At 44.1% G+C, this 19,220-nt stretch overlaps 1 protein-coding gene and 1 long non-coding RNA gene across 4 annotated transcripts in view; one reads left to right on the plus strand and one right to left on the minus strand.

The window, feature by feature from the left end:
• FEM1C (fem-1 homolog C) overlaps window positions 1–6,936 on the minus strand; it is a 31,109-nt gene extending 24,173 nt beyond the window's left edge. For 2 of the 3 annotated variants that reach the window (XR_012668493.1, XM_048849424.2), the window contains exons 1-2: window positions 6,763–6,936; window positions 5,246–5,962 (exon numbers count right to left, since the gene is read on the minus strand). Coding sequence is in view for 2 of the 3 variants with exons in the window: in XM_048849424.2 (XP_048705381.1) it covers window positions 5,246–5,789 (544 nt within the window). In the remaining variant the exon portion in view is untranslated. Of the gene's footprint in view, window positions 1–5,245; window positions 5,963–6,694 lie in introns of all 3 variants that reach the window. The other variant, XM_048849425.2, reaches the window with a different exon arrangement.
• Window positions 6,937–9,038: 2,102 nt separating this feature from the next.
• LOC142072158 (uncharacterized) lies at window positions 9,039–14,015 on the plus strand. The gene is made up of 2 exons (XR_012668496.1): window positions 9,039–9,324; window positions 12,656–14,015. It is a non-coding gene; the product is annotated as an uncharacterized LOC142072158 (long non-coding RNA).
• Window positions 14,016–19,220: the final 5,205 nt, after the last annotated feature.

The following is a 19,220-nucleotide window of genomic DNA, read 5'->3' on the forward strand; positions in this document are numbered from 1 at the left end:
TCTCTCATGTTGGCAGACCCACTACACCTTTCTTCTATACTCCTTCCCAGTAAGCTGGGAAAAATTTGCCGAACACCTTTTCGCCAGAGATTAAAGGGTGTGAAGGAAAAGAGGAGACAGGGAAAGGAAGGCCATCAATAATGTCCAGGAACAATGTCTTAGTTAAAGAGACTCCTTACTCCCAGCTGTTGAGAAATGTAAGAATGCTGTTCCTGGACTCCTCTCAGACTACCTTTCATATCCTTTGGAAGAAGCAGCTCTCCCCCTCCCAACCCAACCCCCATACAGAGCCTCATGGCTGTTAGACAGGGACTATCAATTGTGCCCCAATATCCTGACCAATGAAAAGGGGTGGTGGAATTTCCACTACCCTACCCCCGCATCCTTTATCTGTGTCAATCTGTAACATTTTCAAATGACCAAAATATAACACCTGTGTTTTGCTGAGTGTTCTTATAATTGACCAATTATAATATTTTTAACATTAAAAACATTTTACAGAAGGTTTTCTTATGGTGACAATTAAATAAACTAGCGTTTTAAAAAGAACCCACACGGATCATCAACAGGATTTGAATCCTCAGCCTTCAGAGATCAGCACAGACCACTACCACTTCAACAGAAAAAATGTTTACTCCTGTAGTTTATCAGCCACTAGAAAGGCATGCCACACACATTTTGCCAGGGGGTTACACAACTATTCAATACCAAAATGTTTGGATCAAGATTTTTGAGTCCTGTTTCTGACTCCGGAAAGGGAGTGCTGCCTAGTGTGTACATAACACTGCCACTCTTCCCAGTGGAGTGGGAAAGTCAGCTGAATTCATCCAAAATTCCTGAAAAATCCAGTACACTTGAGAGATCTATCCTTCACTTAGGGCCTGGTTTTGTGGTCCTCACCACAGAAACTCCAGTGCTACTACTCATAGCTTACCTAAGCAACAGAATGCAAGCAACCTGATTCTTGACAGTTCCTCTACCTCCAGGAGCTTCTATGTAACACCAGTGAAACTTACCACAGTATTGTTAATTTCAACCTGTTGCTGCTAAAGCAAACAGTAGTTATGCTGGAACAGTCTACAGCATTAGGAAAACAGTGCTGAATTGGTTCACATTTGGAAGTTTTGCTTTTCAAATTAAAACTTCAGTTCTACAGAAATTGTAGATATTCCCTCATCCATACATAATACTAAGTGAGCAAAAAGGTTTTTCAAGTCTTATTTGTCATTTTTTCCCTCATTTATACTTTATTTTAAAATATTTTATTTAGGTCACACAGTCCCTTACTTTCTAAACAAGTTCCTTTGTGACTATTTGAACTCTTGCCTCTACTCTCCGTAAGAATCTGTAGAAACTGTAGAAGAGGATTCTGGAAAATGGTGGGAAGAAGTGAAAGCTGAATACATCTTGAACCAAGATGATTCAATGCTCAGATAATTTCAATTTCGGAGTTATAGGCCATCTTCCATAGTACAGCACTGTCATGCATTTTAAACTTTTTCCTCTTGCCCATTGCCATCACCACCTATGAGGCACGGTTATCATTTTCTCTTATCTTGACTCAGCTGAAATCCTCACGTCTTAATCACTTACTATCTTTACTACTGCACTTCATCATATGCTCTTCCCAAATCTCTACTTTCTAAGCTTCAGTAGTCCAGAATGCTGTTGCTAGACTACTCACACATTCCAGTGAAATCCATCATTTTTAACTGCTTTTGTATCCAACTTTACATTGCAACTTTTTGCCATTCTGATTTGTGGAGCTCTAAGAACCTATCCTATAACCCACCCTATCTTCCCCAGTCCTAAAATACTCTTCTCTAACAAGTGCATAGTCATTTTTCTAGATGTGAGGGCCTAGGGGTAAATGGACAATCATGCATGGTACATTATAACTCACAATTATATATTTAAATTATTTAAATATTTAAATGCCCCCCACCTTCCTGTTATGAAGAAAATATCTGAAAGATAGCCTCTGGTGCTCCTTATAACAGCAGCTTTCTAGAGATACCCCATTTAATGAAGATATAATATTTAGTAGTCTTATGCTACATCTACACTACAGCCAGGATCAACGCTCTGAGATTGATTCACCATCGATCGATTTAGCGGGTCTAGTGAAGTCCCACTAAATTGACCATCCATCACTCTCCCATCAACTCCTGTACTCCACCCGAACAAGAAGCACAAGGGGAGTCGATGGGAGAGCGTCTACAATCGGCATCGCGTAGTGTGGACCCCGCAGTAAGTAGATCTAAGTATGTTGACTTCAGCTATGTTATTCATGTAGCTGACATTGCGTAACTTAGATTGATCTCCCCCCCCGTAGTAGATCTCCCCCCGTAGACAAGGCCCTCATAGGTACACTCCCTTAAACATCTCCCTCCTGTGAGCAGAGACAAGTAAACATTAACATAAACACAGTAGTTGTAAGAAGAGCAACAGGGACGTCTATAGCAACTGGTTTCTTTGTCCGTAAAAAGCAGCAACCTGGACTTTTCTTTCCCTCCCTCCCACTGTGAGGCCTCTCAACATCAAGCTGACCCTTTCTTATATAATCAGAGGAGAAGGAACTGAAGATGTGCCTGACCAGATTCTCTCTTCCCCCCAGCCCTACTCAGAATAAGGAATTTCAGGAAGCTAAAAAATTCTGTGGACTCATCTACACAGCATGGCATTGAGCATTAGAGGGGTGTGAATTTTAAAGCTCACCAACAGTTTGGTCAAAAACTGGCCCATGTAGACCCTTTCGTTGCACACTAAAAATTCCCTAATGCATGTTAATGTAATACTGTTTCAACAACAGACATATTGAACAGTGTAGACAGCTGAGAGCGGAGTCTCCATTTGATGTCATCACCAATGGGTAGAGTATTTCCAAAGAGCAAGAAAAGGCAGGGCATACTCCATAAAAATACACAATACATGTATACACAGATTTAAAAAAAAAAATTTAATAGCCTTCACTGGGCAATAACAAGTCCAATCTGACACTCACTTTTTTCATAACACAAGGATCAGCTATGCTGTAGCACTTTAAAAATCTCACCTTAAAAGCGCTCATCTTTAGATTATGGTTGTGAGACAATACTATAGGAAAAGTGAATGCTTGGCATAATAGAGAGGTATGCAGTTCTGATATCAAGTGCCTTTGCCAGCAGTGTGCTTCTGCTGTTCACAAAATATTCTCTCTCTTAGGTGTTGCTGAATGGGTAAGACTTGTACTGTTGTGCTTAAGTCATGAGTCATGCAAGAATTGAATAAAGTGAAGAAGAGAAGAAATTAAAATGATAGAGGAGCTGAGACCAGAGAGATAAAAAAAATGCTTGTAGGTAGGTGTCTGTATGATGGTTGTTTAAATAGAGCAAAGAACAAATTATATCTGCATACTGGTAAAAAAAAGATATTAAGGATCAGTAAATTTGAGAACATTAACAGTCCACTGGCAGAGAGAGAAAAAGGGGTGGCCTAGATAGGTGCTTTTATGATACATCAGGCCTTTACGCAGCTGTGTGGTAATCACTCCCAGTAAATACTTGGAACAATATACAAGTCCGTGGTGACTCACGAGTGACTTTATGGCTTGGAAGTTATTCTTCTTGGAAGCAGAAGTAAGTTATTACATTCTGCCCACTGTGTATTGTAGCTTTCTTTATATTACTCCCTACATATTTTCATTTGTTCGTTGACTTAAAGACATGCTGTACATTTGCAGTGCTCTTGTATCCATGTTGGTCCCAGGATACGAGAGACAAGGTAGTGAGGTAATATCTTTTAGTGCCTCAACTTCTGTTGGCAGAACAGATAAGCAGAGGTGTTAATTCCCATTTCATTTGAAGTGGTTTCTTGCAACATGTGTTAAGTCATTATGCTTAACAATCTGTCCCACCTTATATTTAGCTGTGACACTCTGGTTACCTTCTCCAGATCTGAAGAAGAGCTCTGGAAAGCTTGAAAACTTGTTTCCTTCACGAACAGAAGTTGGTTCAATAAAAGATATTACGATGAAGTGGGCTGTAGCTCATGAAAGCTTATGCTCAAATAAATTGGTTAGTCTCTAAGGTGCCACAAGTACTCCTTTTCTTTTTGCGAATACAGACTAACACAGCTACTACTCTGAAACCTCACCCACATTCTTTCAGTCAGTGAAAGTGTCATTTAGGTGTTCATCTTTTTTTCTGCTAACAAATACTAAAGATATCATACCATAAACTATATACTAGAAAGGTATAAACTGTCAAATTATATGTCATGTTTGGGAAACTGTTAATAATAAATGTAGCCAGAAACAGGAATTAGAAGTACTATGTCATACACAGGCTTTGAGGGGAAATACCCTTGACATATCTCAGAATGTCCAAACACAGACCATCTTTCCAGGGTTAAAAATGTGTGGTAGTCTGCACTAACCAATACACCTTGTGAGTCAATACAACATTAGTATGTGCGCTGGTGATGCAATTAAAAAGCAGCAACATGCCCACAGTTAGAACAAGAGGTCCATGCAACTATGATCAAAGCAAAAAGGCAGAAGTCTTCACTTTGAACAATAGTGCCAGGACCATTGTAAACAGAAGCAAAAAAACATCTATTGTGATAACAGCACCACTGTTTACTGAAACTCTCTTTTTTGGCATGATCACACTCACACTGGTCCTTATTTTTTACCCTAATTTCCATTTCTTAGTTACTGTAGCTAATAGATCAACTGAAGAATTGAAGAATCGGGGTGGAAATTTTAAAATACAGAAAAGACTTCCTCCATTTCCCTATTCTGATCTTAACAGTGCAGACCAGTGAATTTTATTCAATGCACAATATATTTGTTTTGCCAATATAAGTTTATCTATTTAAAAAAGTTATCACATGACCCACTACATTTTCAGCAAAAAGCCAATTAGCTTTTTACATACACACTTTAGTCAGGAGTATGACTCTATGTAGCAAAATCTTTTAACAACTGGGGTTTATAAATTAAAACTTGCTGATTTAGAATGAAATTTAGTAACTGGTTCTTTTTAAGTAGTGAACTAGCAGGTACGCTGGAAGATCAAACTGAAAAACTTTCAAAACTACATACAAACTATAAACATAACACTAATTTAAACTTCTTGATAGCACTTTGAACAATTTACATTATCAAGTCAGATGAACATTTTTGGTCTCCTACAAAAAAAAAAGGTAACAACTAGATAGTCTCAGGAACTTTGCTACAAGAAAAATAGGATATTGATCTTACCTTTAACACTTTTTCTATTAACATCAGCACCTTTTTCAAGCAAATACTGAGCAATTTCTTTGTGTCCTTTGTAACATGAGATCATCAGGCATGTGTGCCCATGTCGGTTTGATACTTCCAAATCAGCTTTATGCTCCACAAGGTACTTTACTATTTCCAGGTGCCCATCAAAACAGGCTGCCCTAAGTGGGGTTGAATTTGTCAGTGTTGTGTTGTTGACAGATGCGCCATGATCTAACAGACATTGGACTACCTTCAAATGACCAGCAGCAGAAGCTGCCCATAATGGAGGAGCCCCCTCAATGGTCTCACCATCAAAATTCACTGAGCCACCAACTTCTATAGAAGCACAGCAATGCTCCAGCAAGTATTCCACCATATCAAGGTGTCCATAACGGGCTGCCATCAAAAGTGGTGTAGCACCACTAGTTTTTTCAGACATCAGCAAGGCCACCTCTTCTTTGGTTTTGTTTGCCAGTAACTTTGCAAGGAGCCGCAGTTTGCCATCACGAGCTGCATTGAACACTGCTGTCTTTAGATCCATTTAGTCTGTGCCGCTTTTATCCTTCAGTGTCACAGATAATGGGACTACTGGAACTACAGAGTCCAAACAGAAGACCCACACGCTTTTCTTAGATCTGTGTTATCTCTGTGAACAAACATGAAGACTCTGATCTTAGGTCCTAACAATTCCGAGCACAGACTGTGTTCAACAATCTGAAAGAGAAAAGAAAATTGAAATGGTTGGGTTTTTTTTTTAAAAACATCTTTAATATATTAAATCAGTGGGTTTCAACCCGGGGGGGGGGGGAGGGAGGGTCCCGTGGACTATGACTAAGGGGGCCGAGAAAAGAGGTCGAACAATGATTTCCAATCCGTGCTCCGCAGGCCCCTGGGGGTCCCCAGCCCAAAGGGCCCATGCCTCCATTCGAATTTTTTTAGTAACTCGCAAATGAAAAAAGCTTGAAAACCACCGCACTAAATGACCTCCCACTGCTTGTGCTGTACACGGCACCAATTCTCCCGAGAGGAAAGGAAGTGCCACCTTCGGGGGCTTCCCCGGGCTTTGGGGAGCGCCCCCTCTAGGGAGGCTGGCGGGAGTGAGCGCCGATCCTCCCCCTGTCTCATTCACACGGGTTGCAGAAAACCCCCCCCGTCTGCGCCGGCTGTATAAGGAGCCGCGGCAGCTCCACCAACTTCTGCCGGACCCAGCCCGGGCAAGGAGCCGCCGACCTCTCTCTCTGGCCTGGCTCCTCCGCCAAGCAGCCCCCGGACCGAGCCGATGCACCCGGCTCACCGCCCGCGGGGGCACTGCTGGGACCAGGCAAGGGGAACGAGACCGACCTTGGTTCCGCACCCGCCCGGGGGAGGTAGTCCCGCCGCCCCCCGTCCTGGCCCCGCGTCGCCCCTTCCCAGACGGGTTCCCAGCCCCGCGCCAGCCCCCCGGACCTGCCTCCCTGTCGGCTGGGGGCCGGGGACCCCGCACCGCCGCCCGCCCAAAGCAGGCTCCGAGCTACCTTCCCCAGGCGCGGACGCCCCGCCGGCTCCGGCTCCCTCTCCCCGGAGCCGCCTTCACCGGGAAGCCTCCGCCGCGCTCCGCACCCCATCCAGCTCCTCCATGACAGGCGAATCCCCACAGCAACGAGCCTCGGCGAGCGCCCAGCCCAGCGCCCAGGCGCAGCCGAACCAGCTGTCTCATGTCCTCTCTCAGGAGCCCCAATAGGGAAGGGGCCACCGCCCAGCCAGCCACTAAGAGCGGCGGACTGCCGCGTGGGGGGCGGGGCTTAGCCTGGCTCAAGCTAGGCTGAGAGCGCGCAGAGAGGAGGGGGGAGTTGCTTCGCTGTGGGAGGCGGGTGCTTAGGGTTAGGGCTAATGGGCGTTCAGTGGAGCCGCGTGTGCTGCCTCCCTCGCTGGACTACAGACGCCGACCTGTGGTAGCAGAGGTGCTAGAGCCAGGGAAGCGGGGGCTGCAGCACCCGCCGCTTGAAGTGGTGACCATCATACGCAGGGTTTACAGTTTGAGTCAATGGCTCGCAGCACCCCTGTGGTGAGGACGAGAGGGGTCTGGCAAGGCCATGCTCCATCCTAAGCCAGTCACTGCACCTCTCTGCCTCGGTTTCCCCCTTCTGAAAAATGATGATTCCCCACCTTTGTAAAGTGCTTTGAGAGCTACAGAGGCGACTGAAATGTCGGAGCTGAGCATTGTGTTTAGGGTGACCATATTTTCCCACAGGGAAAACAGAACACTGCACAGGGCTGGCCCAAGCGCCCCCCCCCCCCACCTCCTGCATTCACAGGGCCGGCCTGAGGCCTCCCTCTCCTCCCTCCCACAGGCTCTGCATGCGGGAACCCAGGTCCAAGATCCCCTGCCGCCTGCCTGTGTATTTGTCGTTTGCTCTTGCCAACTGAACATCAGTTGGCAAGCACAAATGGGAGAAATGCCAGTTTTGCCAAAAAAGTCAGGACAGCCGGTACAGGCCTTTAAAAAGGGACTGTCTCAGCCAAAATGGGATGTATGGTCACCTTAATCGTGTTGGACTGTTCCCCTGGAGTTTTTCGTAGTGACTATCAGTGTGTTTAGCCACTATGTGAATCCAGGATTGCACTCAAGCAAGCCTGCATGCCGTGAAGGGACTGGATGGCTCATGGAACTGGGGAGGTGCTGACTGTCAGCTTTGTTAGCAGCCCTTGCAGGAGGCTGGATTTGAAAGAGCATAGAAAGTAAACTCTCTTCTTAGCCCTAGAAGTGGTCTTTTCACATTATGATTGGAGAATGTTAGTGTGGGGCAACATGGGGAAGTTTGCACTGCTGCTATCCATACTACTTGCCTCTGCAGCTTCTGGGGCTATCAATCTGGCACCTTTCATAGAATTAACTACACTTTAAAAAGTAAAAAGAAAAGGAGTACTTGGGGCACCTTAGAGACTAACAAATTTATTTAAAAAGTGAGGCTCTATTGTAATTCCAAGTGGATGCTACAATGCCAGCCTTGTTCTGAGACTTAGGAATATTTATGAAAAAAGTAGGGAGGGAGTTGGAGGCTGCTTGGACCTCTCCCACCCCTTTCCTCCCCTCTTCCCACAGAGACCAGGACCTCCCCGCATCCCTGTCTATGGCCAAGTGGGGCCTTGGCTCCCTCCCAGCTGCCCCCTTGTGTGCACCTGACCCCCACCCCCAGACAGGGAGAAGCGGAGAATCAGAGCTAGGAAAGCTGCTTTTTTATGCTGCCTAGAGCCCTTAATTACCTTGACCAGTCACAGGCTTGGACCCCCTTCCTGGGATGATTCTCCTCTGTTCTTCCTATCATGTTCCCTCTTTCCTCCTCCTGCGCCCCAGCTTCTCCTGTTGGCATGCTCTAGCTACCTAGAGCGTGTTAACATAGTTCAGCAGGGTCCACATGAGGTAGTTAGAGAGCAGCCTGTGGCTTGGATGGTGAATCAAGCAGTGCCCCAACCCATTTGGCACAGCTTGCCTCCCATCAGACCCTCACTGCACAGTCTGTACATGTGCCACAGGGGCGGCAGAGAAGAACAACCTTGCAGCTGCAGCGCTGTTTGCTGAGTTCATTGGACCTGAGTGGTGACGAGTGACCAATACACATATTACATATATAAAATATGTGTGTGCTTGCAAAATTAGTAGATTTAATCCTGTTAGTAATTTTATAATAACGTAAAAAAATTGAGAGGATTACTAAAAATAAAGGAGGGTTGGCATCTCTGATAGATGTAGAAACATTTGCATGTACACGTTCTCTTTCTCAATATTGTCTGTTTTGTTGATAGGCTACTACCTATTCTGAATTGTGCAGGTCTGGAAGATGGAAAATGCACTTGAAGGACATTTACAAATTCTGAATTTATTGTGGATAGGGAATCACCCAGGATGAGGTAACCATCATGAGGTAATGCTATGACACAGTGGAATTTGTTCCACAGGATAAATCCCTAAAAATGGCAAACTTGGATCCTCAGAATTCAGAAATGCTTGTTAGCCCTGAGGACAATGGCAAGCCTGATTTGTTTGCTCCATCAGAAATGGCCAGCTAACCTGGGACTTCTGAAGAATGCAATCCTAGGTAAGAAAGAGATGGTCATCTCTCTCGTGAACACACTGAGAACCTTCCCTCCTGCCAATCTCACCCTGTTGCATTTTCTCACACCAAGAAGCAGCAAGGGATTGTGTCAAGCCATTGGGTGGATCAGAAGTAGAATAGAGGCCACAATGGCTCCATGTAGATTGTCCAGCAATTGGGTGAGGTAGAGTGGGCAGGGAACAAGATACTCTTTCCTCACTCAAGCTGTGGAAGTACTTTCTTTTGAGGGCATTGAGAAGGGTAGGATTAGGGTGGCAGGTTGATCCCCTTTAAGAATCTGAGAGAGACATGGGGCTAGGGCAGAGGTGAGGAAACAGAAGAGGGACAGGAGCAGATACAGGACCAATGCTGCTTCCATTAGCTTCAGTGGGAATAGAATTAGGGGTATTCAAGATATAAGGTTGCATTTGAACAAGGGAATAGGGGCAACCCAGGTAATAACCCAATGTGTTATCTGTAAGCCACAGAAGGGATAGATACATAGTAGTGAAACCAAAAAAGACCTATGGGAGACAACGGACGGTAATGTAGATATCAGTTTGTAATGCAATATAGTGGCAATAAAAAAGGCAACATATCACAGACCAGGCTGACGTTAGTTCCTTTGTATACAGCACTTGTGAGACCACACCTAGAATTCTGATTACATTTCTGTGAACCCTGGAACCAGAAAGATTAAAACAAATTGGAGGGAATTCAGAGAAGAGCAATTAAAATTATTAAGGGCCTGGTTGTATTAATGTATGAGGCAAGATTAAAAGAAGTAAATATCTATAGCTTGGCTAATTGTTAAATTAGGCATAAGTAGGAGTACGGGGAATATAGAACTGCCTACAATACTGAAAGAGAGGGAAGGAATATTTAAGGTGGTTCAGGGGTTTTCATGAGCAGTAATGGGATGAAATTAAGCAAAGGAAAATATATGCTTAATATCAACAACGATCTTTTGGTGATGAGGTTCTATTGAATTGGAATAGTCACCTAAGAGTTTGTGGAAGCCTACAGCTTTATTCATTTAAAGTTAGACTGTATACTCTACAGTCTAGATTGTAGATTGTGTATACAAAGAATATACTCTAGGGAACAGTTCTATGCTGGCAGGGAGATAGATAAGATAACCTAATAGGTCTTGTCTTCTAATTTTTAGAATATTCCACATGATCACCTGGAGAAAATGTAGGACATGATCTTTCACACACTTCCTACTCCTCAGAGGCCCTGATCCAGTACTGAGCCCTGCTTGGGAAGACCTCTATGCTTGCATGAAACTCACTGTAGGACTGGGCCATTGTACACTGCTTTAAGTAGTCCCATTGACATCCAAGGGAATATTAATGGTAGTAAGTACTGCACCCAGCATTGCTCCACTGGATTGTAAGAAACTGTAGACATAGAACTGTCGTTGTATAAATAAGACTGGAGGAACGTTATGGCATGTTTCTGAGGGAAATAATGTATTTGTCTTGACAATTTAGAAAAGTAATTGAAAAATCCTGAGTGCAGGCTTCGATGAATGAATGAATGAAAGAAAGAAAGAAAATGGCAGTGGCAACCTGTGTGGAGTCCTTCTGCTATCCTTTTCTCCCATGCATAGTTCCTTTCCATAGGTAGACATCCATATATCTTTTAAAATTCTTTCAATACCTTTATAAATGTAGTACTCATGAAAGTGAAGAATTTATAGGGCTGTAGGTATATTTCTGACAATCCTGCTAAATCCTGACCTGTATCATCCCCTGATATTCCATTCCTGAGCTTCCACACTATTCTATTGAGATTGTACCTGACTTGCAATGCGTGGCCTTCTATTTCTAGAAAACAGAGACCAGTAATCACGCCAAATTGTGTTAAAGTTACTGTGATCTGGATCCACTAGGACCTAGAATGGATCCACCAAAGCCATTTTGCTGTATCTAATGTATTTTGCTGTTCTCCAGACTAATGTATTAGTCTATTGTACCTCAAGCCCTCCTACAAACAGATTCAGGGGTTACCACTTCACCTTTCAAGACCTCAGTTTAAAGTTTTATGAGGCACACTGTGTTCTTTCCTCTGACATGCTCCCAGTATTCTGGCTGTAGATAGGTGTTAGCAACAGCATGTGAAGTGATAATTTCCATCACTGCCACTGGGTTCCTTCTCACCCTGAGTTATTCTTGGTCTTGCATTTATTCATTCTCTAAATCAGGGGGTCCCTGATAACGTGTCCTACATATTAATAGAGAGTGTGCCTTGCGGATACGTACTGTTCTGTTTTCAGTTGCCAGACATCTTGTCTACCATTTATGATTGTATATTATCCCTGTGGCAACTACAGCAGTCGGTTACATGAAAAGTAATGATAAAGGAAAATACTTAAGATATTTTTAGCTTCTTTTAATGTGAATTAGCAGCTGGAAGTAAGTTTGTACCTATAACCTTAATTCCAGCTTAAAGAAGGTGGAGGTTTTTTATTTTTTGATTGTTTGTTTCCCCAGAAATACTAATAATGTAAGAACAAAAACTTAGGCCATAGTACTACAATTGATGAGGTGCCAGGCTCTGAAATGCATGAATCTGTGGGAGAGCTCTTCAAGCGTGTATTTTTGAAAACTTTTTGGGAGAGCAATTGTGATGGCAGGGGGGCAGAAACTGGAATTTAATATCCTTTCTTATTTGCTGCCATTTCTTCAGTCCTAGTGGGTGCTAGTCAGAGCCCAAGGGACATAGAGACCTGGGTGAAGCAATCCTCCTTGTCCCAGGAGACTAAGAGAGTTAGTTCCATGTCTAGCTACCGGAGATTCTAACTTCACTAATTAACACACTCACTTGTGAAAACCATGGGTAAATTACAGACTATATATTTTGTGCCACCACCACCTGAAGTAGATGCTGGATATGTCCTAGCTACACCAAGCAGAATCTTCTATTCTCTTATCTGTTTGTGCTTGAAGTAATTTTCAAAGCAGATCAAAAAATGCAAACACTGTTAGGTTTGGGCACACATGAAACGTAAAAAAAGCTATATGTTTTTATACCACCTAAATTATTAAACAGTTGCCCCCAGGGGTGAGGGCACAAATAACACAGGAGACAGTGGAGTCCTCTCTGCTAGTTTTATAACAGCTGAGAGTTCCTCTGCATAAGAGAAATTCTTCACTGGCTCTCTTTGACCACTTTCTGCCCAAATTCTACCAGCCTGCTTGGAAGTTATAACAATATTTTGCTGTCTGATTTCATGCTGTTGTATGTTATATTTAAAATGGGTGGGGGGAGGTTGGGAGAAAACCTACAATCTGTTTGTTTCATGCTACAATTTTACACATTATACCAGTTTTACAGATAAGTACGATTAACTTAGAAACAATGACCAACAATTTCAACGCTGTAATGAATGAGGCGACAATGGACATGCTTGGGAAATGCCTAAGAAGACAAAATCTTGGGTCACAAATGAAACACTACAAATGTGTGACATTAGAAGAGAACTCAAGAAAGACAAGAACAGCACTGAGCGAGCTGATAAATACAGTGTTATTGGCAGAAAGATCAAGGAAGGAATGAAGGTGGCCAAGGAGATATGGATCGAAAAACAATCTCTAAAGTTGAAGAGCGTATCAATAATAAAAATAGCAAACGAGCCTTCCACGTTGTAAAAGATCTGACAAAGGAAAGATGGACCAAAGCTAACGCAATTGATGACAAGGAAGGGAACAGTCTTACAGAAGAAAGGGACATCATCAATAGGTGGACAAACTACTACTCTGATCTATACAACCACCAGACAAATGGAGATCCTAGTGTCCTAGACAGCCCAGATTCAACAGAGGAGGAGGGTTTTCCAATACTGCGTGAAGAAGTGGAGACAGATGTCAGATCACTCAAGAACGGAAAGGCTACAGGTATTGACAACATCCTAGCCAAACTGATGAAATTTGGAGGAGAAATAGTAATAGATGTACTCACCAAGATCTGCAACAAGATCTGGCAGACCGGTGAGTGGCCCTCCACAGTCACTAATCATCACTCTGCCAAAGAAAGGCAACCTGCAATTGTGTCAAAATTACCGGACCATAAGCTTGATTAGCCATCCCAGCAAAGTGATTTGAAAGTCATATTGAACAGATTGAAGCCACAAGCGGAGAATATCATCGCTGAAGAACAGGCTGGTTTTCGTGCTGGAAGAAGTATCACAGAACAGATTTTTCAACCTCCGTATTCTATGTGAGAAGTACTTACAACACCAGCAGGACATCTACCACATCTTTGTTGACTTCAAGAAAGCATTTGACAGAGTAAGGCATGAAGCTCTCTGGACAACCATGAAGAAGTACAGTGTTGGTCATAAGCTTATTCTTACCTTTAAACAACTGTATGCCAAGGTCAGCAGTGCAGTTCTCGTCAATGACACAATAGGAGAGTGGTTTCGCACCACTGTTGCAGTCCGGTAAGTCTGCCTTCTTTTGTTTGCACTGTTCAACATTTATTTGGAGTGCCTAGTGACTGATGCTCTAGAAGATCACATATTCACAGTCAGCATTGGGGGGGCGAACAATCTCAAATGTTTGGTTTGCTGATGACATTGACGGCTTGGCAGGTAGCAAAGATGAACTTGCCAACCTTGTGAAATGATTGGATGAAACTTCCGCAAAATACAGCGTGGAAATCAGTGCAGAGAAAACCAACCTGATGACGTGACGGGATCAGCTCACATATCACTGTCAGTGGACGAGAACTGGGGGCAGTCATCACTGATGAAGGATCAAAGGCAGAAATTCTGGCAAGAACTGCGCAAACAACAGCAACCGTGGCAAAGCTAAAGCCTATTTGGAGGAACAAGAACATCTCCCTGGAATCCAAACTGAAACTGCTGCATGCACGAGTCAGCTCCATTTTTCTGTATGCATGTGAGACATGGACCCTTACAGTAGAATTTGAATGGAAAATACAGGTAGTAGAGATGAGATACTTCCGTAAAATCCTGAGCATCTCCTACTTCGACCACGTCACTAATGAAGAGGTCCGCAACATCATCACCCAATGAGCTGGGTCATATGAAGACCTCCTAACGACCATGAAGAAGCGCAAGCTGAAGTGGTACGGCCATATAACAAGATCATCTGGCCTATTCAAGATCATTCTCCAAGGGACAGTATAAGTGAAGAGAAGAAGAGGTAGACAGAAGAAGACATGAATTGACAACATAAAAGAATGGACAGGAATGGACTTCACGGACACACAGTCGTCAGGGGTGGAGACAATTGGTTGATTGCTCATCAATGATGGTGCCCCAACGACCAATGCAGTTGTGGGAGTGATGATGAACTTCCCCAAAAGGCATACACTTGTTTAGTAGCAGAAGGCTTGTGTAATACACACTGTTGGGTTGTTCAAATATACCATGTGAAACTGATGCTGCTCCATGTAAAATGGATGTTTCTGTGAAGGTACAAATAGGGCAGGTACATTGATACTCTGAAAGGGAAACTCCAGAGTGTTGAAATTGTCTAATTAATCTACATTTCTGCTTACTATTCTGATGGTCTGTAGTCAAACTGCATACGATCAGTATTTTTTTTTCAGGAGTAATTATTCAAAATCCTGGAAGGTTTATTAACATAAATTGAGATTTTCAAAGAAAGCTAGGGGATTTAGACATATATCTACCTGTAAAATTAATGGCTTCTCTAGACCAGGACTTGTCTTTTGAAAGCTGAGCCCCCACTATGATAAAATGAAAGCAATTCTCCACCTCCCCCCACCTAGTAACCCTAAACATGTGATGTAAAAGGCTTGCTCATCTTAATTTATACATTTTCGATACCCCCTGAACTACTCCTTTGCAGTCCCATTCTTTGAGAAATGCTGCCATAGATTGCTATGAAAATCTCAACTATAGTATATGTTTAGTAACTCAACGTGCAGTTTTAATGCCGCAAATTTTAATATTGAAAAAGTAATTTTTTAAAAATAAAATAGTGCCCTTATTGGAGGCAGACAGCAGCACAGGGTGATATTTTCATGTTGCTTACCATATCAAGCACAAGAGGTATTTTGCCTTAGTAAGGCAGGATTGTTTATGGTGGACTACCAAACTGTCTTGTTTGGCATATGTTGCTGCTTCTCTAAGCAGGAACCACGTAAATTGTTTGCATAGGCACTGGAACTAGGGTGCTGCTGCACTGCCTGGCTTGAAGTGGTTTTTTTTATATACCGGGTTCACGGTTGGTTCAAAGGCTTTTGGCACCCCACTATATAAATTGTTCCAGCACCCCTGGTTGTTTGACTAATTTTCTGCTATGTTTGCATCCTAGACACATCCTTTTACCTTCAAAAGATTCTCCTACTGACTGTGATATGGTCCTTGGTGAATTACAGAAGTGTAGCTGTCTGAGCAGTCTTGTACACCATGTCAGATTCCCTCTGCCTCCCACCACTTACTTCATATGCAACACCCTCCTACACCTTCTCCCCTCCTTGCTTTCCAGCACAGTGAAGGGATATACCCCATAACGTAAATATAGATATACAAAGCTCTAGCATTAAATCTTCATGTTAAATATAAGATTTTCATAGTGGGTAAAGAACCACACCCAACACCTCCTTCTTTCTAAATACAGAACAGACATTTCACTTACAATAGAATCTACCAGACTAGTTGTGATGCATGTAAATATACATACCTAACCCCCTCAGCATCGGTACAGACCCCTAAATTAGTTCCTCCGCAGAGAGTAATTACATAGCTGATTATTCAGGGAGCACAGTAAACTGGTAAAGAGCTTTAAAGGCTCTATAGGGTACATTGTGGTTGAAAGCTAGCACCCATGCAGTGTTATTCTGTTTCAGTTTAATTTTCCTGAAATAAACATCATTCGAAGAAGAAAAAAGCTGGGGGAGGAGGGTAATATCAAAGAAATGTTCCATTTAGCATAAGAACCACATAGTATGAACATAATGAGCAAAGAAAACAGAATACAACTGCTAGGCAACGATCTGGATTGAAACACTGCAGTTCCTGTAGAAGCTAATAACTGACTGAGAACATTGTGATAGTATTTCAGTCCTTGGCTTCAGATGCAGATTGCTGTAAGTGTCTTTATATTTTAGACATCTGCAGCTGTAACTGTCATTGGAAGTTTGCAAAAGCACAAGTGCTGAGTAATTTATACTAGTCATGACCTCTCAAACTGTCATACTTACTAGTGTGTCTCATATTCTTAGCGAAAAATTAAAATTCACAGCAGTTGGTTGTGTGTGTGCGTGCGCACATCAAGGTGGGTAGTAGTATATATGGAAATGCAGTGTGTGTTCAGAGCTCACATGCAATGGGCTGTTTTGGCTTATTTCTGTTTACTGTTTAGTTTTCTGCTCATATTTCCTGTTTTGACTCATCTGGAGTAGCTAGCTGGAGGTGAGCATGTGACCAGTTAGCCCATGAACCTGTCTGGGAGTAGCTTCCTGTTAAATTATTAATAAAAGGTTGCCTGTTAATCTGTTCTGACTGTGTGATGATTTAAACCTGTCTCTAGAGCAGCGTTTCTCAAAATGGGTGTTCTGACCCAGAAGAGGGTTGCAAGGCTATTGTGGTGGATGGGGGTGGTGGTCATGAGATGGTATGGTATTGCCACCCTTACTTTTGCACTGCTGCTCATGGTGGCACTGCCTTCAGAACTGGGTGGGCGGAGAGCTCTGAAAGCAGCACCAACACCAGCAGCTGCATAGAAGTACGGGTAACATGGCATGGAATTTTTGAGGGGTGGGGATCATCACAGCCTGAAATATTTTCAGAGGGGGTCCCAGCAAAAAAGTTTGAGAACCCCTGCCCTAGAGAAACTGAGTAGGGGCAGATAGGGTAGCTTTGTTCAGAAGCATAGCTGCATTCTGGCTTGAGAAGCATCAGCAACCCCAGTGTTTGTAGGTGTCATGTGGTCCAAATACTGATGTTCTGTTGGTCCTCTGAGGCCGAATATGCTGCTGTAGAGCAGGGAGAATGAGAGTTGGATCTTCTCACCATAGAGGAAGTTGTGCTGGCATCAGTTTGTCAAAAGCCCAACAGGCCATCTGGAATGAGTGAAGGAATATAGAGAGGACTTTCAACATCCTGTTTGTACATTCCTCTCTCTCTCTCTCCCAGTTTCTATCCCACCCCTCTGTCTCACCTATCTGGGTGCCTGAGGCAGGTTGGTCCAGTTTCTTCTCCAGCAGTAGGAATCATCAGAGATGCTGATGTCATTCTCATTCTGACTTAACTGCCTATTGAGGAGTTGTGCCTATCTTTTGTCAAAGAGAGTTGTACTCTGGGAAATCCTCCTGGATCTCTATCTTCTCTAGCATTCTTGGGTGGCAGTGGTGTCCATAAATAGCTTTTGCTAGCTACATTTGACTAAGGAGTTACAACTTTTACTTTTATTTAGGTCTTGCAGTAGTTATTTATTTAGTCAACTTCTCCCTTTATCTAGGTTACGCCCCCATTGATGTAGTACGTGAATGCCTACTCTGTGCTCTCCACATTGGATTACTAAAATGAACTCTATATAGGGCTACTTACGGAGACCCCTCAGAAGCTTTAGTTACAGCAGATTGCAGCTGTTTGCTTGCTTTGTAGTGCTACCTGTAGGGAGCTTATTAGCCCCATAGATTACATTGGCTCTCATTTTATATCTATAAATCCCTTGGGTGCTGGCTATTTAGAGATTACCTCTTTCCTTATGTATCATCCTGACAATATACATCAGATGAGGTGCTCCTACTAACAGGCTCAGAGTTGAGTTCTGAGGGACTAGTGCAGGGGCAGGCAAACTTTTTGGCCTGAGGGCCACATCAGGTTTTGGAAATTGTATGGAGGGGCGGTTAGGGGAGGCTGTTCCCCCTATCTGCCCCCCCCTTGCTTCTCGCCCCTGATGCCCTCCTCTGGGACTCCTGCCCCATCTAACCCCCCTGTTCCATGATGGCCCCCCCAGGACCTCTGCCCCATCCACCCCACTTCCCTGACTGCCCCCCACTGCCCCATCCAACCCCCCCTCCTTCCTGACTGCCCCCCGGAACCCCTGCCCCCATTCAACCCCCCTGTTCCATGCCCACTGACTGCTCCAACCTCTATCCACACCCCCGCTCCCAGACCACCACCCCAAATTCCCCTGCCCTCTATCCAATCCCCCCTGCTCCCTGGCCCCTTACCGCGCTGCCTGGAGCACCAGTAAGGGGGCAGGGGAGGTTGGATAGAAGGCAGGGGAGTTTGGGGTGGTGGTCAGGGAGCAGGGGTGTGGCTCGGGTTGGGGCAGTCAGAGGACAGCGAATGGGGGGAGGGGTGTTGAATGGGGGCGGGGTCCTGGGGGGGACAGTCAGGAAGGAGGGGGGGTTGGATGGGACAGTGGGGTCAGTCAGGGGACAGGGAAGGCGGGTGGATGGGGCAGAGGTCCTGGGGGGGCCATCATGGAACAGGGGGGTTAGATGGGGGCAGGAGTCCCGGAGGAAGGCATCAGGGGCAAGAAGCAAGGGGGGGGGGCAGATAGGGGGAACAGCCTCCCATAACCGGCCCTCCATACAATTTCCAAAACCCGATGTGGCCCTCTGGCCAAAAAGTTTGCCCGTCCCTGCTCTAACCTATGTCTGAGCTTGTGAAGTCCTCAAATTGTGGTTTAAAGACTTCGAGGTGCAGAGAATCCTCCAGCAAGTGACTTGTGTCCAATGCTGCAGAGAAAGGCAAAAAACCCCCAGGGCCTCTGCTAATCTGCCCTGGAGGAAAATTCCTTCCTGACCCCAAATATGGCAATCAGCTAAACCCTGAGCATGTGGGCAAGACTCACCGGCCAGACACCCAGGAAAAAATTCTCTGTAGTAACTCAGATCCCACCCCATCTAACATCCCATCACAGGCCATTGGGCCTATTTACCAT

The sequence above is a fragment of the Caretta caretta genome, chromosome 5 (genome assembly GCF_965140235.1).
Source record: "Caretta caretta isolate rCarCar2 chromosome 5, rCarCar1.hap1, whole genome shotgun sequence".
NCBI lineage: Eukaryota > Metazoa > Chordata > Testudines > Cheloniidae > Caretta > Caretta caretta.